The 21,328-nt window shown below is 44.2% G+C and overlaps 1 protein-coding gene across 3 annotated transcripts; it reads right to left on the reverse strand.

The window, feature by feature from the left end:
* Positions 1-4,123: 4,123 nt before the first annotated feature.
* Positions 4,124-21,168, reverse strand: mthfr (methylenetetrahydrofolate reductase (NAD(P)H)). 3 transcript variants are annotated; one of them, XM_034537852.1, is made up of 12 exons: positions 21,025-21,168; positions 20,336-20,597; positions 19,242-19,480; positions 18,804-18,914; positions 18,523-18,716; positions 12,831-13,081; positions 8,877-9,011; positions 8,588-8,768; positions 7,591-7,773; positions 6,890-6,991; positions 6,688-6,807; positions 4,124-4,961 (listed from the first exon to the last, which is right to left on the reverse strand). In XM_034537852.1, exons 2-12 carry the CDS (start codon positions 20,581-20,583, stop codon positions 4,743-4,745), a joined length of 1,983 nt encoding a protein of 660 aa, XP_034393743.1. In that variant the 5' UTR covers positions 20,584-20,597; positions 21,025-21,168; the 3' UTR covers positions 4,124-4,742. The 3 variants fall into 3 exon arrangements, with proteins under 3 accessions (XP_034393743.1, XP_034393744.1, XP_034393746.1); XM_034537853.1 differs by having other exon boundaries at positions 21,031-21,147; XM_034537855.1 differs by having other exon boundaries at positions 20,969-21,147.
* Positions 21,169-21,328: the final 160 nt, after the last annotated feature.

Raw genomic sequence — 21,328 nt, forward strand, 5'->3', positions numbered from 1 at the left:
ACATGCACAGTGTTCACATGCACAGGGTTGACATGCACAGGGTTGACATGGACAGGCTTGACATGCACAGTGTTCACATGCACAGGGTTGACATGCACAGTGTTTACATGGACAGGGTTGACATGCACACGGTTCACATGGACAGGGTTGACATGGACAGGGTTGACATGCACAGTGTTTACGTGGACAGGGTTGACATGCACATGGTTCACATGCACAGGGTTGACATGCACAGTGTTTACGTGGACAGGGTTGACATGCACAGTGTTGATATGCACAGGGTTCACATGGACAGGTTTGACATGGACAGAGTTGACATGCACATTGTTCACATGCACAGGGTTTACATGGACAGGGTTGACATGGACAGGGTTGACATTGACAGGGTTTACATGCACAGAGTTGACATGGACAGGGTTGACATTGACAGGGTTGACATGCACAGGGTTGACATGCACAGGGTTGACATGGACAGGCTTGACATGCACAGTGTTCACATGCACAGGGTTGACATGCACAGTGTTTACATGGACAGGGTTGACATGCACATGGTTCACATGGACAGGGTTGACATGCACAGGGTTGACATGCACAGTGTTTACGTGGACAGGGTTGACATGCACATGGTTCACATGGACAGGGTTGACATGCACAGGGTTGACATGCACAGTGTTTACGTGGACAGGGTTGACATGCACATGGTTCACATGGACAGGGTTGACATGGACAGGGTTCACATGCACATGGTTCACATGGACAGGGTTGAAATGCACAGGGTTGATATGCACAGGGTTCACATGGACAGGTTTGACATGGACAGAGTTGACATGCACATTGTTCACATGCACAGGGTTTACATGCACATGGTTTACATGCACAGGGTTGACATGGACATGGTTGACATGCACAGGGTTGACATGCATAGTGTTGACATGGACAGGTTTGACATGGACAGAGTTGACATGCACATTGTTCACATGCACAGGGTTGACATGCACAGGGTTGACATGGACAGGGTTGACATGCACAGGGTTGACATTGACAGGGTTGACATGCACAGGGTTGACATGCACAGTGTTCACATGCACAGGGTTGACATGCACAGTGTTTACGTGGACAGGGTTGACATGGACAGGGTTCACATGCACATGGTTCACATGGACAGGGTTGAAATGCACAGGGTTGATATGCACAGGGTTGACATGCATAGTGTTGACATGGACAGGTTTGACATGGACAGAGTTGACATGCACATTGTTCACATGCACAGGGTTGACATGCACAGGGTTGACATGGACAGGTTTGACATGGACAGAGTTGACATGCACATTGTTCACATGCACAGGGTTGACATGCACAGGGTTGACATGCACAGGGTTGACATGGACAGGTTTGACATGGACAGAGTTGACATGCACATTGTTCACATGCACAGGGTTGACATGCACAGGGTTGACATGCACAGTGTTTACGTGGACAGGGTTGACATGCACAGGGTCACATGGACAGGGTTGACATGCACAGGGTTGAAATGCATAAGGTTGACATGTACAGGGTTGACATGCATAAGGTTGACATGTACAGGGTTGACATGCACAGGGTTGAAATGCATAAGGTTGACATGTACAGGGTTGACATGCACAGGGTTGACATGGACAGGGTTCACATGTAGAGGGTTGACATGGACAGACTTGACATGCACAGGGTTCACATGGACAGGGTTGACATGCACAGGGTTGACATGCACAGGGTTGACATGGACAGGTTTGACATGGACAGAGTTGACATGCATAGTGTTCACATGGACAGGGTTGACATGCACAGGGTTCACATGCACAGGGTTGAAATGCACAGGGTTGACATGGACAGGGTTGATATGCATAGGGTTCACATGGACAGGGTTGACATGGACAGGGTTGACATGCACAGTATTTACGTGGACAGGGTTGACATGCACATGGTTCACATGGACAGGGTTGACATGCACAGGGTTGACATGCACAGTGTTTACGTGGACAGGGTTGACATGCACATGGTTCACATGGACAGGGTTGACATGGACAGGGTTCACATGCACATGGTTCACATGGACAGGGTTGAAATGCACAGGGTTGATATGCACAGTGTTTACGTGGACAGGGTTGACATGCACATGGTTCACATGGACAGGTTTGACATGGACAGAGTTGACATGCACAGTGTTTACGTGGACAGGGTTGACATGCACAGGGTTGACATGCACAGTGTTTACGTGGACAGGGTTGACATGCACATGGTTCACATGGACAGGTTTGACATGGACAGAGTTGACATGCACATTGTTGACATGCACAGGGTTTACATGCACAGGGTTGACATTGACAGGGTTGACATGCACAGTGTTCACATGCACAGGGTTGAAATGCATAAGGTTGACATGTACAGGGTTGACATGCACAGGGTTGACATGGACAGGGTTCACATGTAGAGGGTTGACATGGACAGACTTGACATGCACAGGGTTCACATGGACAGGGTTGACATGCACAGGGTTGACATGCACAGGGTTCACATGGACAGGGTTGACATGGACAGGGTTGACATGCACAGTATTTACGTGGACAGGGTTGACATGCACATGGTTCACATGGACAGGGTTGACATGCACAGGGTTGACATGCACAGTGTTTACGTGGACAGGGTTGACATGCACATGGTTCACATGGACAGGGTTGACATGGACAGGGTTCACATGCACATGGTTCACATGGACAGGGTTGAAATGCACAGGGTTGATATGCACAGTGTTTACGTGGACAGGGTTGACATGCACATGGTTCACATGGACAGGTTTGACATGGACAGAGTTGACATGCACAGTGTTTACGTGGACAGGGTTGACATGCACAGGGTTGACATGCACAGTGTTTACGTGGACAGGGTTGACATGCACATGGTTCACATGGACAGGTTTGACATGGACAGAGTTGACATGCACATTGTTGACATGCACAGGGTTTACATGCACAGGGTTGACATTGACAGGGTTGACATGCACAGTGTTCACATGCACAGGGTTGAAATGCATAAGGTTGACATGTACAGGGTTGACATGCACAGGGTTGACATGGACAGGGTTCACATGTAGAGGGTTGACATGGACAGACTTGACATGCACAGGGTTCACATGGACAGGGTTGACATGCACAGGGTTGACATGCACAGGGTTGACATGGACAGGTTTGACATGGACAGAGTTGACATGCACAGTGTTTACGTGGACAGGGTTGACATGCACAGGGTTTACATGCACAGTGTTTACGTGGACAGGGTTGACATTGACAGGGTTGACATGCACAGTGTTCACATGCACAGGGTTGACATGCACAGTGTTTACGTGGACAGGGTTGACATGCACAGGGTTGACATGCACAGTGTTTACGTGGACAGGGTTGACATGCACAGGGTTGACATGCACAGTGTTTACGTGGACAGGGTTGAAATGCACAGGGTTGACATGCATAAGGTTGACATGCACAGGGTGGACTTGTACAGGGTTGACATGCACAGTGTTCACATGCACAGGGTTGACATGCACAGTGTTTACGTGGACAGGGTTGACATGCACAGGGTTGACATGCACAGTGTTTACGTGGACAGGGTTGACATGCACAGGGTTGACATGCACAGTGTTTACGTCGACAGGGTTGACATGCACAGTGTTTACGTGGACAGGGTTGAAATGCACAGGGTTGACATGCATAAGGTTGACATGCACAGGGTGGACATGTACAGGGTTTACATGCACAGGGTTGACATGCACAGGTTTGACATCCATAGGGTTGACATGCACAGGGTTGTCAACCCTGTGCATGTCAACCCTTCTCCGAGGCAAGAAGGCACAAAGACTCCGGGGAAGAAGTAGTTAGTAATGTGCAATGAAGAGACCTGATTCAGCCCTAACTACAAGCACTATTAAAGAGGAAAGTCTTAAGTATATTCTTAAATGAGGTGACTGTGTCACCGGACTGAAAGTGGAAGCTGGTTCCATAAAAGAGGTGCTTGATAAATGCATAAGTAATCTGTATGAAATGGGATATGTAAGACATGTGATGTCTTGCTTAGTAACACTCAACAAGTTGTACAGTATTGAAAAACAATTTAATGCTTTAGAGCAGGCAGAACAAATAAATATGTCTTACATATGAAACATGTTAAGGCAGAGGGCAGATATGTAACTATCTATGTGGTACAATAGTCAACAGCTCACAGATGATGGTGGAACTCTTACATTGTCATCATACACAACATCTCACGTCTCCATTGTACCTCTACACTAGGTTTATACCACATTTCAATTATGAAAATAAAAACATTTTTTGAAAAACTCCTGCGTGTTCACATTTTAAAAGTTTTGTTTTTGTCTCATTGGTTGTTCATCAGTGAGATCTGTCCTTAAGGAAAGTTAAAAAGGTGACTGGGTCTCAAAACTGTGTGAGCACAGGAATGGAGTGCTGCAGAGGATGAAGCTACTGATCAAGGAGATCATGGAGGTCAAACATTCAAAGTTTCAAATTTTTATTAAGTGAGACAGTACGCTTCCATTTTCTAGTCACTCAAATGTTACCTTTATAAAAACTATTAAAAAAAAATACCGTAAACTTCTCACTCTATGCTGTGTATTGTAAGTAGCAGCTTTTTCTTTTTAATGCATAGAATATCAACAATTCCATAGTGTTCTTTCTGTCCCCTAAAATCAGATTTTATTCAGAGACTGTTCCATCTTCAGGCCCTGGAGGTGCATCGAGCATCTTGAACATATCATCGATGACCTGCCACAGACAGCTCTCCAGAGGAAAGTCATTGTCCACCAGGTTGACCAGGAAGTAGTTGTCGTGGATGTACTTGATAATCATCCTTGAAGGAGACTCGTCTTCATAGAGCTTGGCCCACTGCTCGATCCACAAGGCGAAGGCCTCGTCCTGAGGAAAACATGGGAACAGGTTTGACAAAGATGACTTCCTGTAGGCCGGTCAGAGGACACCGACTAATCCTCAAACTGGTGTCAAACACATTGAGTTTCTGGTAACAGTTAGTTCAGTATTGATTTCCTGATCAGGGCGAGTATGAGCAGGGAACTAGACCTGACCAGAGTATCTCAAGTCAGAGTAAAACATGATCAACTGTCATAACCTCACAGCTCAGAGGTGTCCTAACCTGTTAGGAGCTGCAGGAGATGGTGTTCAGGCACTTCAAGGTTGTTGCATCTGTACAACTTTCTGCATTATTAAATAAATAAATTGATCACTCTTAGAGCATCTGATATTGTGAACGACTCAAGAGTTCTCCTTGAAAATGAACTAAAACCTGTATTTGAACACTATCCTGATTCCCTCTGAATGTTACCGGACATATAAACTTAATTACAACCGGTCAAATCTAATATTTTCTTTAATTATTTAAAATCAAAGCGGAAACATGATATTTAAATATAACATTAGCATTTGTTTTGTGTCTCACATTGGGAATGTCTACAGTGTGACCTCATCAGAAGCTCCGATAGCATTCTGAACACATCAGTGTCAAGGAGGGTGGAGGCCCTCCCCTATAAAAGGGCTTGATGCTACGCTGCCAGATTCAATTCAATTCAGTTCATTTTGTATAGCCCAATATCACAAATTACAAATCATCCTCAGAGGGCTTTACAATCTGTACACATACGACATCCCTGATCTTTGACCTCACATCGGATCAGGAAAAACTCCCCAAAAATAACCTTTGACAGGGAAAAAAGGGAAGAAACCTTCAGGAGAGCAACAGAGGAGGATCCCTCTCCCCGGATGGACAGAAGAATAGATGTCATGTGTACAGAATGAACAGCATTTACAAAGTTACATAAACACATCACATGAATATGACAATGTATGATCTTATCTCTCTCCTTTACGTCTCTTGGTTGCACCTTACTAACTCTACTTCTTCCCCGGAGTCTTTGTGCCTTCACGTCTCATAGGGTCCATTGGAACTGGCTGTGTCTGAAGCTGGTCCTGGCTCCTGCATCCAGCCCATGGCCTGGACCTGGCCTCCTTCCCATTGGTCCGGCCTCTTTCGCGATGCCTCCTGCCTCCGTGGCTCTGCTGATGCCCACCCCCTCTCCTCTCTTCCTCCTTCTGTTTCATGGATTGTGGAGGTCTGGATCGTGATCCATGCCTACTACTAATTATTCATACATTTCTATCATATTCATGTAATGTGTTTATGTAACTTTGTAACTCTGTTCATTCTGTTCATGACATCTATTGCTTCTGTCTGGCTCTCTCACTGTATTGTGGGGGCCATTAGTTCTAAGGGGCTGCAGCCACCAGAGGGGCCGAAACCGATCAACGTTGTCCAGCAGTACTTTTTAACTGGATAAACTAACAGACTCAATTATGAGTGAACTAATATCTTAGCTAAATAAGGCATTTAAACTACATCCTTGCCAGTGTGCCTGAAGAAGTTCACAATGTTCAACTATTTCTTTAAGTCAGAGTGGTTCCACTCATTACAAAAAATGCACACCTTCAGTAAGATGGACACATAACACTTGAGCGATGATAGTACTTCCATCAACAGTAGAGGAAACAATCAACACCAGTCTGTTTTTAGAGCAAAGGCTGCAGAACATTCCTGAATCCCTGCACGTCAGCAGGACAATCTGTGTCTTACCTTCCAATACATGAAGCTGTCTGGGTCCACTACAGTGGGCTGAACTATCTCCCTGCCGGGGAAGATCCCCCACGTCACAGCGTTGGGCTGCATGTCGGGGGCGTTGGTCAGGTTTCGTCCCTGTACACAAAACATTAATTGGGACATATCAATAACACTAACTACACACGCGCGCACGCACACACATTCTAGTCACACTTACGTGCACATTAACAATGTGGTAGTTGACACGGGGCTCATACTTCTTGAGTACTTCGAGGAGAGCGGTCACATTTTCACTGGAGGTAAAGAACTCCAGATAGGCCTGTTGGATTTCAAACATATCAGATATAGACATATCATCATATCCGGTCTACATCCAGGACATGGTCTAACCGTACACCCCACCTCTTTCACTTCTCTTGGCTTCAGCCAATCGGCTTGTAGCTCCTTCACTTCGAGCTAAACACTCAACAAAATCATGACTGTTTGCTGTGCTGGCTCCTCATTGATGGAACGAGCTCCCCATTGACATCAGGGCAGCAGAAAGTCTCTACATCTTCCGTCACAAACTAAAAACACATCTTTTTCGACTATACCTTGAATAGGGAAGGTAGAGCCGTAGTAGCACTTTGGTAGCACTTAAATGTCTCTTACCGATAGCACTTTGTAGTTTAGCACTTAAGCAGCACTTAAATGTCTCTTACTGATTTCACTTTGTAGTTTAACGTTATTGAAGAAATTGTACTTTCTTGATTCTTGTTGTTCTAAGTTTGGACTCATGGTTTAATGCACTTATTGTAAGTCGCTTTGGATAAAAGCGTCAGCTAAATGACATGTAATGTAATGTAATATCATCATATATGTTGCTTAATCTGCCCCCTCCCCCATCTGGGGCTCAAACAAAACTGAACGTGCTACTACCTTCTGGAAGACGTAGCCTCCTGCAGGTCCCCAGCCTGCGATGGGGTCTGCGGAGGGTTTGCCATTGATGTTGGGCTGCGAGTTGATGGTCAGGACTCCTCGTTTGTTCACCTTCTCCAGCTCGTCCTTCAGCAGGTTGGTCTCTGGGGCCAGAGGTTCATCATTCCACGGCAAACACATCACCTAGCAGCAGAGCAAACCGTAGCCTGTGATCTACATGATGTCCTGTCTTATTTGAAGACGGTTAATGCTATGGGATGACATTTTGGGAAACATTGGTCTCTTTCTGCGAGTGAGATGTTCAGCAGCACATCCATCTCATGTGTTAAGATCTGGGGTCAGGACATGGTTAGCCCAGATTAGCACGGAGACTGGAAGCAATCACAGACTGCTGTATCCGGCAACCTGGGCTGTAGCCAGAGACACTGAACACAAATGGAGGGATAAGTTGCTGTTGACTGGAATAGTTGCAGCATGTAACTGGCCCGAAAATCATAGACTGTTGTTTCAGAGGTGTTGTAAGGTGTGTTTTTAGAAAGTGCTTGTTTAATTACTTTACTGCTCCTCTTCTCTGTTTACAATCATCAGGGAGGAACTTTTGAACATCAGACAAGTAACGTGTCAAACCTTTTTGAACGTTTTCCATTGAATCGGAAAGCTGGAGGAGGAGCAGCTCTTTAATAATGAATAATAATAGTAATAGTGAATAATTTCCCTGAGATAAAATTTAAAGTTGAATCTCCTGAACCAATCGTAGCACCAATCGTAGCACAGTATCTCTACTGCTTTAAGAGCACACTGTTAAGACAAGATAAGTCTATCAAACTGGGTTCCTAGAGACAAGTTAGTTGTCTGAAAATTAAAAGGATATTAATGTCTCAATCATCATACCACGCAACAATCTGTATGGTTTCCTCCTCTTTCAGGAGAACACCTGTTATCAATGTTTCCTCTAAAAAGGATTGTTATTAGTCATGAGCAGAGGAAGCTGGTCTACCTTGTGTCCATTGCGGTTTGGTTGGGCCGTGATGTAGCAGGTGAAGACCTCATAGACGCTCTCTTCATTCATCAGCTCAGCGCCCCACATCTGCAGCAGAGCGTCTTTGGTTGACTTGCTCTTTAAGTAGAACAGGTAGTAGTCATTTAACTCGCCAAAGGCCGGAGACGAGGAGTTTCCCCTGAAGATATCAAGACTTTTTAGTCGTTTGACAGTCGGCTTCATCATTCTTCACTAGCACATAAACCACATGAATAAGGAGATTAAAATCTTTTGAGCTCATGTGTACCATCTGCCGTTGGGGAACTCGTCCCAGTCCTGGGTCCTGTAGATGTAGCTCTTGGGCCTGGATGCCCAGAAGATGGGTCTGACATCCTCTACCTTCCGTTTCGGATGAGCACTCACTGCCCAGGGAAGAGACCGCCTGGCAGAGAACACAAGCTCTGAAACACTGGACCATTTTGAATGGCATCAAACAAGGCGCTGCTCGGGCTCTGAGATATCTGGCATCACTCAGCCTAACACTGGATGACTCTCCAATCACGGAAAATATATGAATTAGCCTTGAATGAAAAAGTTAATTTACTAATATGTATGTTCTCTCCGAAAGAGAAACCCTATTAAAATAAATCAAATCCTTCAAAGTGACATGGAAGTGGACCACTAAAAGTGGGCGGGGTTACAGTGTAGGATATACAGCGGGTACGGAAAGTATTAAATCCCTTTTAAATTGTTCACTCTGTTTCATTGTAGCCATTTGCTAAAATCAAAAAAGTTCATTTTATTTCTCATTTCTCATTTTATTTCTCATTACCCCATCTTTATTTCTCAGCACCCCATCTTGACAGAAAAAAACAGAAAAGTAGAAATCTTTGCAAATTTATTAAAAAAGAAAAATCACATGGTCATAAGTATTTGCTGTGACACTCATATTTAACTCACATGCAGTCCATTTCTTCTGATCCTCCTTGAGATGGTTCTACTCCTTCATTGTAGTCCAGCCTTGTTTAATTAAACTGATTGGACATGATTAGGAAAGGCACACACCTGTCTATATAAGACCTTACAGCTCACAGTGCATGTCCAGAGCAAATGAGAATCATGAGGTCGAAGGAACTGCCAAGGAGCTCAGAGACAGAATGGTGGCACAAATCTGGCCAAGGTTACAAAAGAATATCTGCAGCACTCAAGGTTCCTAAGAGCACAGTGGCCTCCATAATCCTTAAATGGAAGAAGTTTGGGACGACCAGAACTCTTCCTAGACCTGGCCGTCCAGCCAAACTGAGCAATCGTGAGAGGTAAAGAAGAACCCAAAGATCACTGTGGCTGAGCTCCAGAGATGCAGTAGGGAGATGGGAGAACGTTCCACAAAGTCAACTATCACTGCAGCCCTCCACCAGTCGAGGCTTTATGGCAGAGTGGCCCGACGGAAGCCTCTCCTCAGTGCAAGACATATGAACCAAAAAACACATGAAGGACTCCCAGACTTTGAGAAATAAGATTTTCTGGTCTAATGAGACCAGGATTGAACTTTTTGGTAGGGCTGCAACTAATGATTATTTTAATAATCGATTAATCTGTCGATTTTTTTTTAAAAAACATTAATTTCCAACCCTTCATTCAGAAAATGCACAGGTAACAGGTACCGTAAATTATGGACTATAGAGCGCACCTATCTATAGGCAGCACCTGCACATTTTTAAAAGAAAAAAGAAATTGTACATAAATAAGATGCACTTGTCTATAAACCGCAGGAAAAAGGGGCGTGGCTTGTTTCCGTGGCTTGTCTCGGTAAAAACAGTTATTTTCGCCGTTCACCACGGAATAAATAATCACTAGTTCTGCTTTATACTTGTTGTGGACATCCCATAAACGTCGGAACATCTAACGCCCTGGTGTTTGGGTTCATAACGTCACTCGTAGGCTCATACAGCTCGGGGAGTTTCACCGTCCATTTCTCAATATGCGTTCTTGTCCGTACTTGTGTTCTCGTGGACTTGTGAAACGTCATCAGTCGCGGCCCAAGTACTGTTCCAATTCAAAAGTCTGCTTCTCGCAAAGCACGGTAGAAATGCCCGGATGTGACTTGATCCGCCCAGTTTCCAAAGGATGCATCAGAGGAGACTTGTGCACCAGCGACGGGGAGCAATGGGGAAGGACAAAATACTCAACTGAAAGTTGACTTTTTCTAAATACTACTGTTGTTGAGTCACGGAATGTAATTTTAGGATGTTTTCAGATGAGAAGTTATTACTTTATGCATCCAATCTGTGGTCGGTTTGTCGAGATTCAGCCGACTAAAAATATGCGCCGACGTTTTTTGGAGATTTGAGTTCCGGCTCGCGGGACCGGTGAGCCTGCAGCACCGGGCGGTCAGCGCTCAGTGTGGCCGCCGAGAACAGCCTGATGTCAGCAGGACTTTTTTAAATGATCCGCTGGCTCTGGTGTCTCCGTAGCGGTTACACATGAGATATCATTCAGTTTGGAAGATCTAACACAAAGAGTTTATTATTAGTTCACAGGTTAAATCAGTTTAACGTGTGTGTGTGTGACTAATTGGAGTAAACTCATGAGCAAGAACAGCTGACATGGTGACGTCATCAAGTTCGCTGCTTCAATTGCAGAAAGACCGTCCTCTGGACTCCAGAGTCCAAACTCCCAAGTCCAGACTCCAAAAGAACAAAAGTCTGTACTCAGCGTACTTTGGATTGAGAAACGGCCGTCTCGATAACTTCCGCTTCCAGCGCTGCGGGAGCAGCAGCAGCATGCAGGCGGGCAGGAGGGGAAGGGGGCGTGGCTTGTCTCCGTAAAAACAGCCGTTCACCACGGGGGAAATAATTTAGTTCTCGTACAACGTTACGGGTCTCTCCGATGGTCTTTGCTCTACCGGCTTTTTTTTTTGCTCCGCTCTTATCTAAACTTTTTTTATTTTTTATACGCAAACATCTCTGCGTCTTATTGGGTGGCATAATAATCGCGCGACACAACGAATCGATAATGCAATTCGTTGCCAACTATTTTAATAATCGATTCGTTGTTGCAGCCCTACTTTTTGGTGTTAATTCTAAGCGGTATGTGTGGAGAAAACCAGGCACTGCTCATCACCTGCCCAATACAATCCCAACAGTGAAACATGGTGGTGGCAGCATCGTGCTATGGGGGTGTTTTTCAGCTGCAGGGACAGGACGACTGGTTGCAATTGAAGGAAAGATGAATGCGGCCAAGTCCAGAAATATCCTGGAAGAAAACCTCTTCCAGAGTGCTCTGGGCCGAAGGTTCACCTTCCAACAAGACAATGACCCTAAGCACACAGCTAAAATAACAAAGGAGTGGCTTCGAAACAACCCTGTGACCATTCTTGACTGGCCCAGCCAGAGCCCTGACCTAAACCCAATTGAGCATCTCTGGAGAGACCTGAAAATGGCTGTCCACTAACGTTCACCATCCAGCCTGACGGTACTGGAGAGGATCTGCAAGGAAGAATGGCAGAGGATGCCCAAATCCAGGTGTGAAAAACTTGTTGCATCATTTCCAAGAAGACTAGCTCAAAAGGGTGCTTCTACTCGATACTGAGCAAAGGGTCTGAATACTTATGACCATGTGATATTACAGTTTGCAAAAATTTCTACATTTGTTTTTTTCTGTCAAGATGGGGTGCTGAGTGTACATTAATGAGAAATAAAATGAATTTTTTTGATTTTAGCAAATGGCTGCAATGAAACAAAGAGTGAAACATTTAAAGGGGTCTGAATACTTTCCGTACCCACTGTATATGGACCTACAGAGGACTGTGGCTCCACACACACATCCCTTGTGGCATAAGGTTTTTATTACGATGGATGGATGACATCATGACTACTGGTGGAAATAATTGGTGCTCGCTTATGTAAGCACACTTCATAGTGTTTTACAGAAAGAAATATGATTGGATTTTGATATAAAAAAAAACAAAAAACAGTTGCACAATATGACTAGTGATGTAAACTATTTAATCTAGACTAACATTAATACTGTTGGCGTACAGAAGGCTGCTATGAACATGCGTTAATTATCCAGCTGCAGTAGATCTCATGCTTTACAACCAGAGGAGAACATCGACATAACCATAACATCCAGTGCAACAGATCACCTTTTCTGCTTTTTACCCATTAATAGCCGGTAGGAAGGATTCTGTGCATTTCTTTCTTCATAAAACTCCACAACTAGCACCAGTGTGCTGTAAGCAGGCGGAGGGATGACTGACCTGGGGTCCTCTATCCACAGGCCGAGCTGTCGGAGAACCTCCATGATGGCGACCTCTCGATTCAGTGTGTAGAAGTGGAGGCCGGGTACCTTGCCGCTGTCCAGCAGCACACGGCACATCTCCACCGCCTGCTGGACTCCATAGTTACGGATAGCGGCATCGTTGTCTTTGATGGGCTCGATGACTCTGGTGATCTCCTCGGGTATCTCCAGCTTTGACAGCTTGACGAGCTGACGAAGAGACTGGTAACCCTGGAGAGGAACAGGTTTGATCAATAATGACATGTATTGTCGCATGTCGTCATTCAACCGCTGGTTGTCCAGGTGGTGCCCAGCAAACAATGTGGGCTACATAGATAACTGGCAGACTTTCTGGGGAAAGCCTGATCTGATGAGTCGAGACGGCATTCATCCCACTTGGGATGGATCGCGTCTCATTTCTGTGAACATGGCCAAGTTGATTAGCGGACTTAATCCATGACCCAGAGTTCAGATCAGGAAGCAGAAGCAGAGTTGTAGTCTTCCACCCTTCTCTGCACTTCCATTCGAGCAGTTACCCACCCTTAACCTTAACTCTATAGAGACTGTGTCTGTCCCACGGCCACTTAAATTAATTAAATCAAAAGTAACCAGAAGAGGAGTCATACTAAATAACCTCATACAGGTTAACAACACTACTGCCACAGTGCAACAAAAGAAGAGAATTAAATGTGGACTCTTAAATATTAGATCTCTGTCATCTAAAGCTGTATTAGTAAATGATTTAATATCAGACAATCACATTGATTTATTGTGTCTTACTGAAACCTGGCTGAGCCATGAAGAATATGTCAGCCTAAATGAATCAACTCCTCCATGTTATATTAATACTCACATTCCTCGAGGCACCGGCCGAGGAGGTGGAGTAGCAGCCATCTTTGACTCAAGCCTATTAATGAATCCTAAACCTAAACTAAACTACAACTCATTTGAAAGCCTTGTTCTTAGTCTTTCACATCCAACCTGGAAAACATTACAGCCAATCCTATTTGTTATACTGTACCGGCCACCAGGTCCATATTCAGAATTTATATCTGAATTTTCTGAGTTTTTATCAAGTTTAGTCCTTAAAACTGATAAGGTTATTATTGTAGGAGATTTTAATATTCATGTGGATATTGACAATGATTGCCTTAGTGCTGCATTTATCTCATTGTTGGACTCGATTGGCTTCTGTCAGAGTACAGAAACCCACTCACTGCTTTGGCCACACCCTCCACCTTGTTCTTGCATATGTCATTGACATTGAGCATTTGGAGGTCTTCCCACAGAACCCTCTTCTGTCAGACCATTACCTCATAACTTTTGACTTTATACTCCCGGAGTATACACCGTTAGTCAAAAGTTTCTACACCAGATGTCTAACTGACAGTGCTGTAGCTAAATTTAAAGAAACGATTCCTTCTGCATTTGATTCAATACCACGTCTCAATGTGACGGAGGACTCCTGTGCTAACTTTAGTCCGTCCCAGATTGATCATTTTGTCGATAGTGCTACAGGCTCACTGAGAATGACACTAGACTCGATAGCCCCACTGAAGAAAAAGACAGTGAGGCAAAGGAGGTTTGCTCCCTGGTAGAACCCTCAGACCCGCGACCTAAAGCAAACTTCACGAAAGCTTTAAAGCATATGGTGTTCCACCAATCTGGAAGAATCACGCTTAGTCTGGCGAGATAGTCTTAAAACATATAAAAAGGCTCTCCGTAATGCCAGAGCAGCCTATTACTCATCAGTAATAGAGAAAAATAAGAACAACCCCAGGGTTCTCTTTAGCACTGTAGCCAGGCTGACAGAGAGTCACAGCTCTGTGGAGCCGTGTATTCCTATAGACCTCAGTAGTAATGACTTCATGAACTTCTTCAATGAAAAGATTTTAACTACTAGAGGCAAGATTGATGATCTCTTGCCCTCAACTACTGACGATCTGTCATCAAGAGGAGTGGCCTTGGAAACGGCTGTATGCCCTGGTGTATATTTGGATTTATATATGCTTCCTTTGGGCAATATTATCAGGAAACACTCCATAAACTTTCATTGCTATGCAGACGATACTCAATTATATCTATCGATCAAACCAGAGGAGACCAACCAGCTCACTAAAATTCAAGAATGTCTTAAAGACATAAAAACATGGATGACCTGCAACTTCCTGATGTTAAACTCAGACAAAACTGAAGTTATTTTTACTGGGCCCTGAACATCTCAGAGATCAATTATCTGGTGATGTGGTTTCTGTAGATGACATTGCCCTGGCATCCAACACCACTGTAAAGAATCTCTAGTTATCTTTGACCAAGACTTGTCCTTTAACTCCACGTTAAGCAAATCTCAAGAATTGCATTTTTTCATCTACGTAACATTTAAAAAATCAGGCACATCTTGTCTCAAAAAGATGCAGAAAAGCTGGTTCATGCGTTTGTTACGCAAGAATCACATTTAAAATTCTTCTCCTCACCCTCAAAGCCTTGATTGGTGATGCACCATCATATCTTAAGGAGCTTGTAGTACCATATTGCCCCACTAGAGAGCTGCGCTCACTAAATGCGGGGCTACTTGTGGTTCCTAAAGTCCTAAAAAGTATGATGGGAGCAAGAGCCTTCAGTTATCAAGCTCCTCTTTTATGGAACCAGCTTCCACTTTCAGTCCGGGAGGCAGACACAGTCACCTCATTCAAGAATAGACTTAAGACTTTCCTCTTTAATAGTGCTTATAGTTAGGGCTGAATCAGGTTTGCCCTGGTCCAGCCCCTTGATATGCTGCTATAGGCTTATAGGCTGCTGGGGGATGTTGCAAAAGGGGCGGAAAGTTTCCACGGGAACTTTGAAAAATAAAAATAAAATGTGCCTATGTTTTTTTGCAAAAGCATATAACAGGGAACTTAAATGTAGTTAAGAACAAGACTATGCACGCCGAGCTCAGCTGGACCCTGAATGCAGCTGGTTGGGAACATTGTCTGCGAGAAACATAAAACGTTCTGTTGTTTTTGAACGTCTTTGTCATCAGTGTCTGAACGTTTCAGCCCTATGTCTGGCAAGTGTGAGAGCGCCAAGTAGCGTAGAGGCTAAGAGCGGTATTGCAGACAGATTTAAATTATAATTAAATTATATTGAAAAAAATAACTGAACTAGTTCATTTTTTGGATCTGTGAACTTAGTTCAACATTTTGAATTATGAACTATGAACTCAACTAGTTCATTTTAAAATGTGTGAACTATGAACTGAACTAGTTCATGTAGAAAGTGAACTTTCCCAACACTGTTTGTCATATAGCATGTTGATCACTTTGTAAACTGAAGCCATGTTCATTTTAATACCAAGTTTATTTGTATACAGTAGACTAACTTTGTACAGTAGTGAGAGGAGGACGTATGTATGTCCACACAAAAGTACACCATCACCTCGATTATTCGCGGCTTTCGGGGTCCTTCAACAAGCGTGAGTTGGGCAACTTATCACACTACAGCAGGGCTATTGAGGCCACTACTGCATTTGAGCACAAGGACTACATCGACTCAGGTAAGTTTTGATGATATTACTGGGGTAAATATATTATTAATAAATATAAAATGCAAGGGTCGAAAAATTGGTGGCCATCCGGGTAAACCTAAGGCTCTTTGAGCCTGACACAGAGCCATCCTCAACAAGCTTGGACAGTGACACCGAAGATGACGGAGTCAGATGTTGAGGAAGTGGACAGTGAGGAGGACGTTGATGAGGTCCAGGAAGAAAGCATTTAGACCTGAAAGGATTCAGGGAAAAACACACAACAAAAAAAAGAAGTGGATTGGGGGGGTGGTGATCATAGGGAATACACCTTTTTTATTCAACGTTCATGTTTTTGTTGTTCGATGAAAGAATAAAGTTCTACTCACAAAATGTCAAAAAAGTCATTTTTAAAAGTTGTATTATAAATGTTTGCATGCATGTCTGCTTATGACAAGGTACATACAGTTAAATTACCCCAACATTTCCAGTTAATTCCCGTATATTCCCATTTATTCCCGTGGACAGTTTCCAACTTTGAATATTCCCGGAATTTTGCAACACTGCACCTTATTAACTCTGCTTCCTCCCCGGAGTCGTTGTGACTTCACGTCTCATAGGGTCCATTGGACCTGGAGGTGTCTGATGCTGGTGAACCGGCCTCCCATTGGCCCTGCTGATGCCCCGCCCCCTCCTCTCTACCTCCTTCTGTTTCATGGATTGGAGTTCCATTCATACATTGTCATATTCATGTAATGTGTTTATGTAACTTTGTAAATGCTGTTCATTCTGTACACATGACATCTATTCATCTGTCCATCCGGGGAGAGGGATCCTCCTCTGTTGCTCTCCTGAAGGTTTCTTCCCTTTTTTCCCTGTCAAAGGTTATTTTTGGGGAGTTTTTCCTGATCCGATGTGAGGTCAAAGGTCAGGGATGTCGTATGTGTACAGATTGTAAATTTCAATTCAATTCAGTTTATTTTGTATAGCCCAATATCACAAATTCCAAATTTGCCTCAGAGGGCTTTACAATCTGTACACATACCCTGACCTTTGACCTCACATCAGATCAGGAAAAACACCCTGAGGAAAATTTGGAATTTGTGATATTGGGCTATACAAAATAAACTGAATTGAATTTAAGGGCAAACATGTAACGGTAACACTGGTTTCTTGGGGTGCCAGTAAGGTCTGAGCCTAACAATATTTTTGTCAAGTTTTGGTGTTGGTCAACTGCACACGGGGCTCAACAGTACAAAAAACACCAACACACTACTCATATGTTGAACCCTCCAAGGTACATTTCCAAAAGCAGACCATTTAGTATATGCCACCAGACAACAGATATCTCTCAATATAAATGCATTTGTATTAACAATTCACGTGCAGGCAAAACAATACGCAGTGTGCTTTCCACACAATTCCAAAAACCTGGTCCGTATTTTAACACACACACTTTTATTGTTGTTGTTTACTTCATTGTAATAAATATAATGAATATACCCTCATCCACTGTGTCCATTCCCGTACTTATCATGACCTAAAACCTCCAGGTTGCACACATGAATTGATGTCGGGCTATATCCATTACAATGTATTTGAGATGAGCTCATATGAACCCAGCAGATTCATCAGTAGACCACGACTCTGGGAAGTCTAATAACATGTAGAAAGGCAAAGTCGACACCAACTAAACACAGTTGTACAGCAGCAGCACGGCGAACTCCTTAGAATGAGACTATTGACACCACTTTAACAATGTTCCCCTGCATGCTCTCAAACAAAGCCCTGTTCAGCCTGTCAATCACAACATGTTCACATGAAAAGCTGCTGAACTGCATCTACTTTTGTTATTTACCCAACTGATACACAATGTATTAGCAACTGTGCAATCTTATTTCACCTAATTACTGAAGCTGAGCCATGTCCTTACATTAATGTGTGTGCGAGACAGATAACTAAAAGGAAATTTAAGATATGAGATTTTCTTTTAACAATCCTTGATATCACAGTGTCATCACAAATACAAATGTAGTGTAATTAGCAAAAAAAGGTGTGTCAACCAAAACAACAAAAAGAAGACAGAGTTATGCAAAACAAGGAGTCTTCTCAGTATTATTTATGAGCAATGAGCACAGTCTTACAGTTCCTGGAAGCAGTAGTGACTCACCTGGATGGGGAAGATTCCAGGTAGGATGGGACAGGTGATGCCAATCGCCCTGCAGTCGTCCAGGAACTTGAGGAACGTGTCTGCCCTGAAGAACAGCTGGGTGATGATGAAGTCTGCCCCGGCATCCACCTTCTCCTTTAGGTGTCGGAGATCCTCCTCATAGCTCTCTGCCTCTGGGTGGCCTGTGGGGTAGCCTGGACATACAGACAGATACAAATCACTGACGGATGCTTCAGATGGAGTTCCACTGCCCTGCACTGATCTGGAGGCTGAGAACATACCAGCAACGCAGATGTCAAAGTAGTCCTCGAACTCTGATCGGATATGTTTGACGAGGTCGGTGGCGTAGTTGAAGCCTTCCTCCTCTTCCTCCCAGTCTGCTCCCACTGGGTCTATGGAGAGGTCAGAATACCACACCTTAGCTGGCAGCCACATGTTAGGAGGATCTCCAAGGCTATTCTCTAACGCATCAGCAGGACAGGGAACTATATGGGCGAATCCATGTCAAGTACTTTGTTTAGTTATGCCAGCTATGAAAAAGGGCCCATTGAGCTCTGATGAAACACTGGAAGCCCGTTGCTTCATTTCTACTCCTCTTCGCTGACAATTGCTGGCAGAAGCAACAGAGCCAACTGGTAGAAACCATGGAGCAAAAATTCCCTCTTCAGAGCACAAGCTCTCCTTTAAATCCAAATGCGAGCACAGGTCACGGCTCCTACCTCCCCTTAGTGCCATGATGTTCTTGAGGCCCAGGTGCTTTGCTTTGGCCAGGTAGCCAGTGATCTTCTCTTTGGTCTGGTTGCAGCAGGTCAAGTGGAGGATGCTCTCCAGGCCACAATAATTGATTGCTGTGCTGGCAATCATCATAGAGGAGGTTTCCTTGTCTGAGCCCGGGTCCCCTGCCGGATGCCAGGTGATGTCAATGAAGAGGGGCCCCCCGGCACTCATACGGTCGAATCTGCAGACAAAGGACAAACAAATGGTCCAGATGTTTTGTAGACAATTCTTGAGGTGGAAGTAATAATGCAATGTTGATAAACTCTGAGATTGATGGTTGTAATTGTCTTATTGATTAATGTTTGTCTTTTGCATTTCTCTCAGCTCTCAGGGAGGAAAAAAGATTATAAAATCTCAACGTGATTTACCTGGTCAAATAAATGCTTATTAAAAAAAATTATGAATTAGCAATGGGCTACTGTAACATACAAGCAAACTAAGCTCGCTAAAATGTTGCTGCAAGGATTACAAAAACCCTCTTGAAGCTACTGGTCTATAGGTGTTGAACTAGACTACCAGAGTACTTTGGGCAAATACCACATCATTTATTAAATAGCCTGACAACTTTTCACCAAACTCTTTAACCATGTCCAGCTTTTGTATGAGCTTTGCTGGATCTAACATCCTCATATTTAGTGTAGAAACATTTTCCATTCAAGACAGGGCTCAACAATGAAGGTTGCCTGCTTGAATCGGGCTGCTAAATCTAGGAACTCGCTTGCCCGATTGGGTTTAGTTTCATTTAATTTGTTTTTACCACTCGCTTGATCAGGTTACTTAAATAAAGAATATGACAATTCACTTTGGAAACCGCTGATAGATCAAACAATTTGTATCGGAGAAAGTACAAATGGACTTCAAAGAGTCCAGGGTCATTTATTGTCATTATGCCATATTCAGTTGTAGCCCATTGGTAACACAGCAGACACATGACAAACACTAACTAACAGTATACTTTATTAGAATTCATATTCCTTGATATTTGCATTATAAGGAATGGGAGTAGATTTAGCAAGTGAATTGTGATTTCACATGCCTTGAGATGAGGTTGACGGCTCCACTGGCTGTGCGGGGAGGGAAGAATTCCAGCGAGAACCAGCGGTCTCCGGACTCCGTCCTCCTCCGCATCTTGTCCCGCAGCCTGTCGGAGCGGTCTGCCTCCAGCACCGGCGTGGAGCACCGGGAGCTCTCCTTGGAGCTCTCCCCGCCGCTGTTGCTGAGCCCGCTGGAGTCGCTCTTGCATGAGCGCAGACTCCCGTCCCCTCGCTGAACCTGGTTCACCATGACGGCACCTTATGCTGCGAAAAAACAATACACACATATTTAAAATGTCTCATATATTATTGACAAAGTACAACATATACATTCGTAATGCTTGACAGATAAGGGGGCATATTCAAATGACAGTTAACTGGCTCCCCAAACACCGTAACAGTCCCTTTACAACCAGCATTAGCTTTAAAGAGATGTGTGGGATATCTTAGGCCCCACAAAGTGCCACGAGCCGCTCCTTTTATACCCATGTATAGCACACGTGCGCGCGCATAAACTTATTTAGAGCCTCCTAGCTGCTTGGGTGAGCACAGCTAAAGTTAGCTTCGTGCCCCACGAACGTTGTCACCCTATCAGACAAGCAGAAGTTCTCCACCGCCCGGAGCCTGCAGCTAACCCTGTTTAGGCTCTGTTCGTGCTGGGGCGGGGGGACGACAACAGTGCATCTCAAACCTCCACCTGTCGGTTGTCTGTGTGTTGCGGATGTAGTGTCAAAGTCTTCCTCCCAAGACTGAGCATTAGCCGCGGCAGCGTGGGAACCCCCAAAACAGAGCTCCCTAGAATCCAGAGCAGTGACGCGGTGTGGTGGGCGTGGACGAGCGCGTGCTGCGTTTACACCCGCCGGGTCTTCTCGAGTCCTGATGGGTTAGGGTTCTCCCCTAACCCGTGAACAAGTTGGAAAGAGGGTTTTAATATCATTTAAAAAAAAGTCTCACAAAATAACATAGGCCCACGCAGTATTATGTGCGTCTTAGTT

Source organism: Cyclopterus lumpus, chromosome 7, assembly GCF_009769545.1.
Source record: "Cyclopterus lumpus isolate fCycLum1 chromosome 7, fCycLum1.pri, whole genome shotgun sequence".
In the NCBI taxonomy this organism is placed as follows: Eukaryota; Metazoa; Chordata; class Actinopteri; order Perciformes; family Cyclopteridae; genus Cyclopterus; species Cyclopterus lumpus.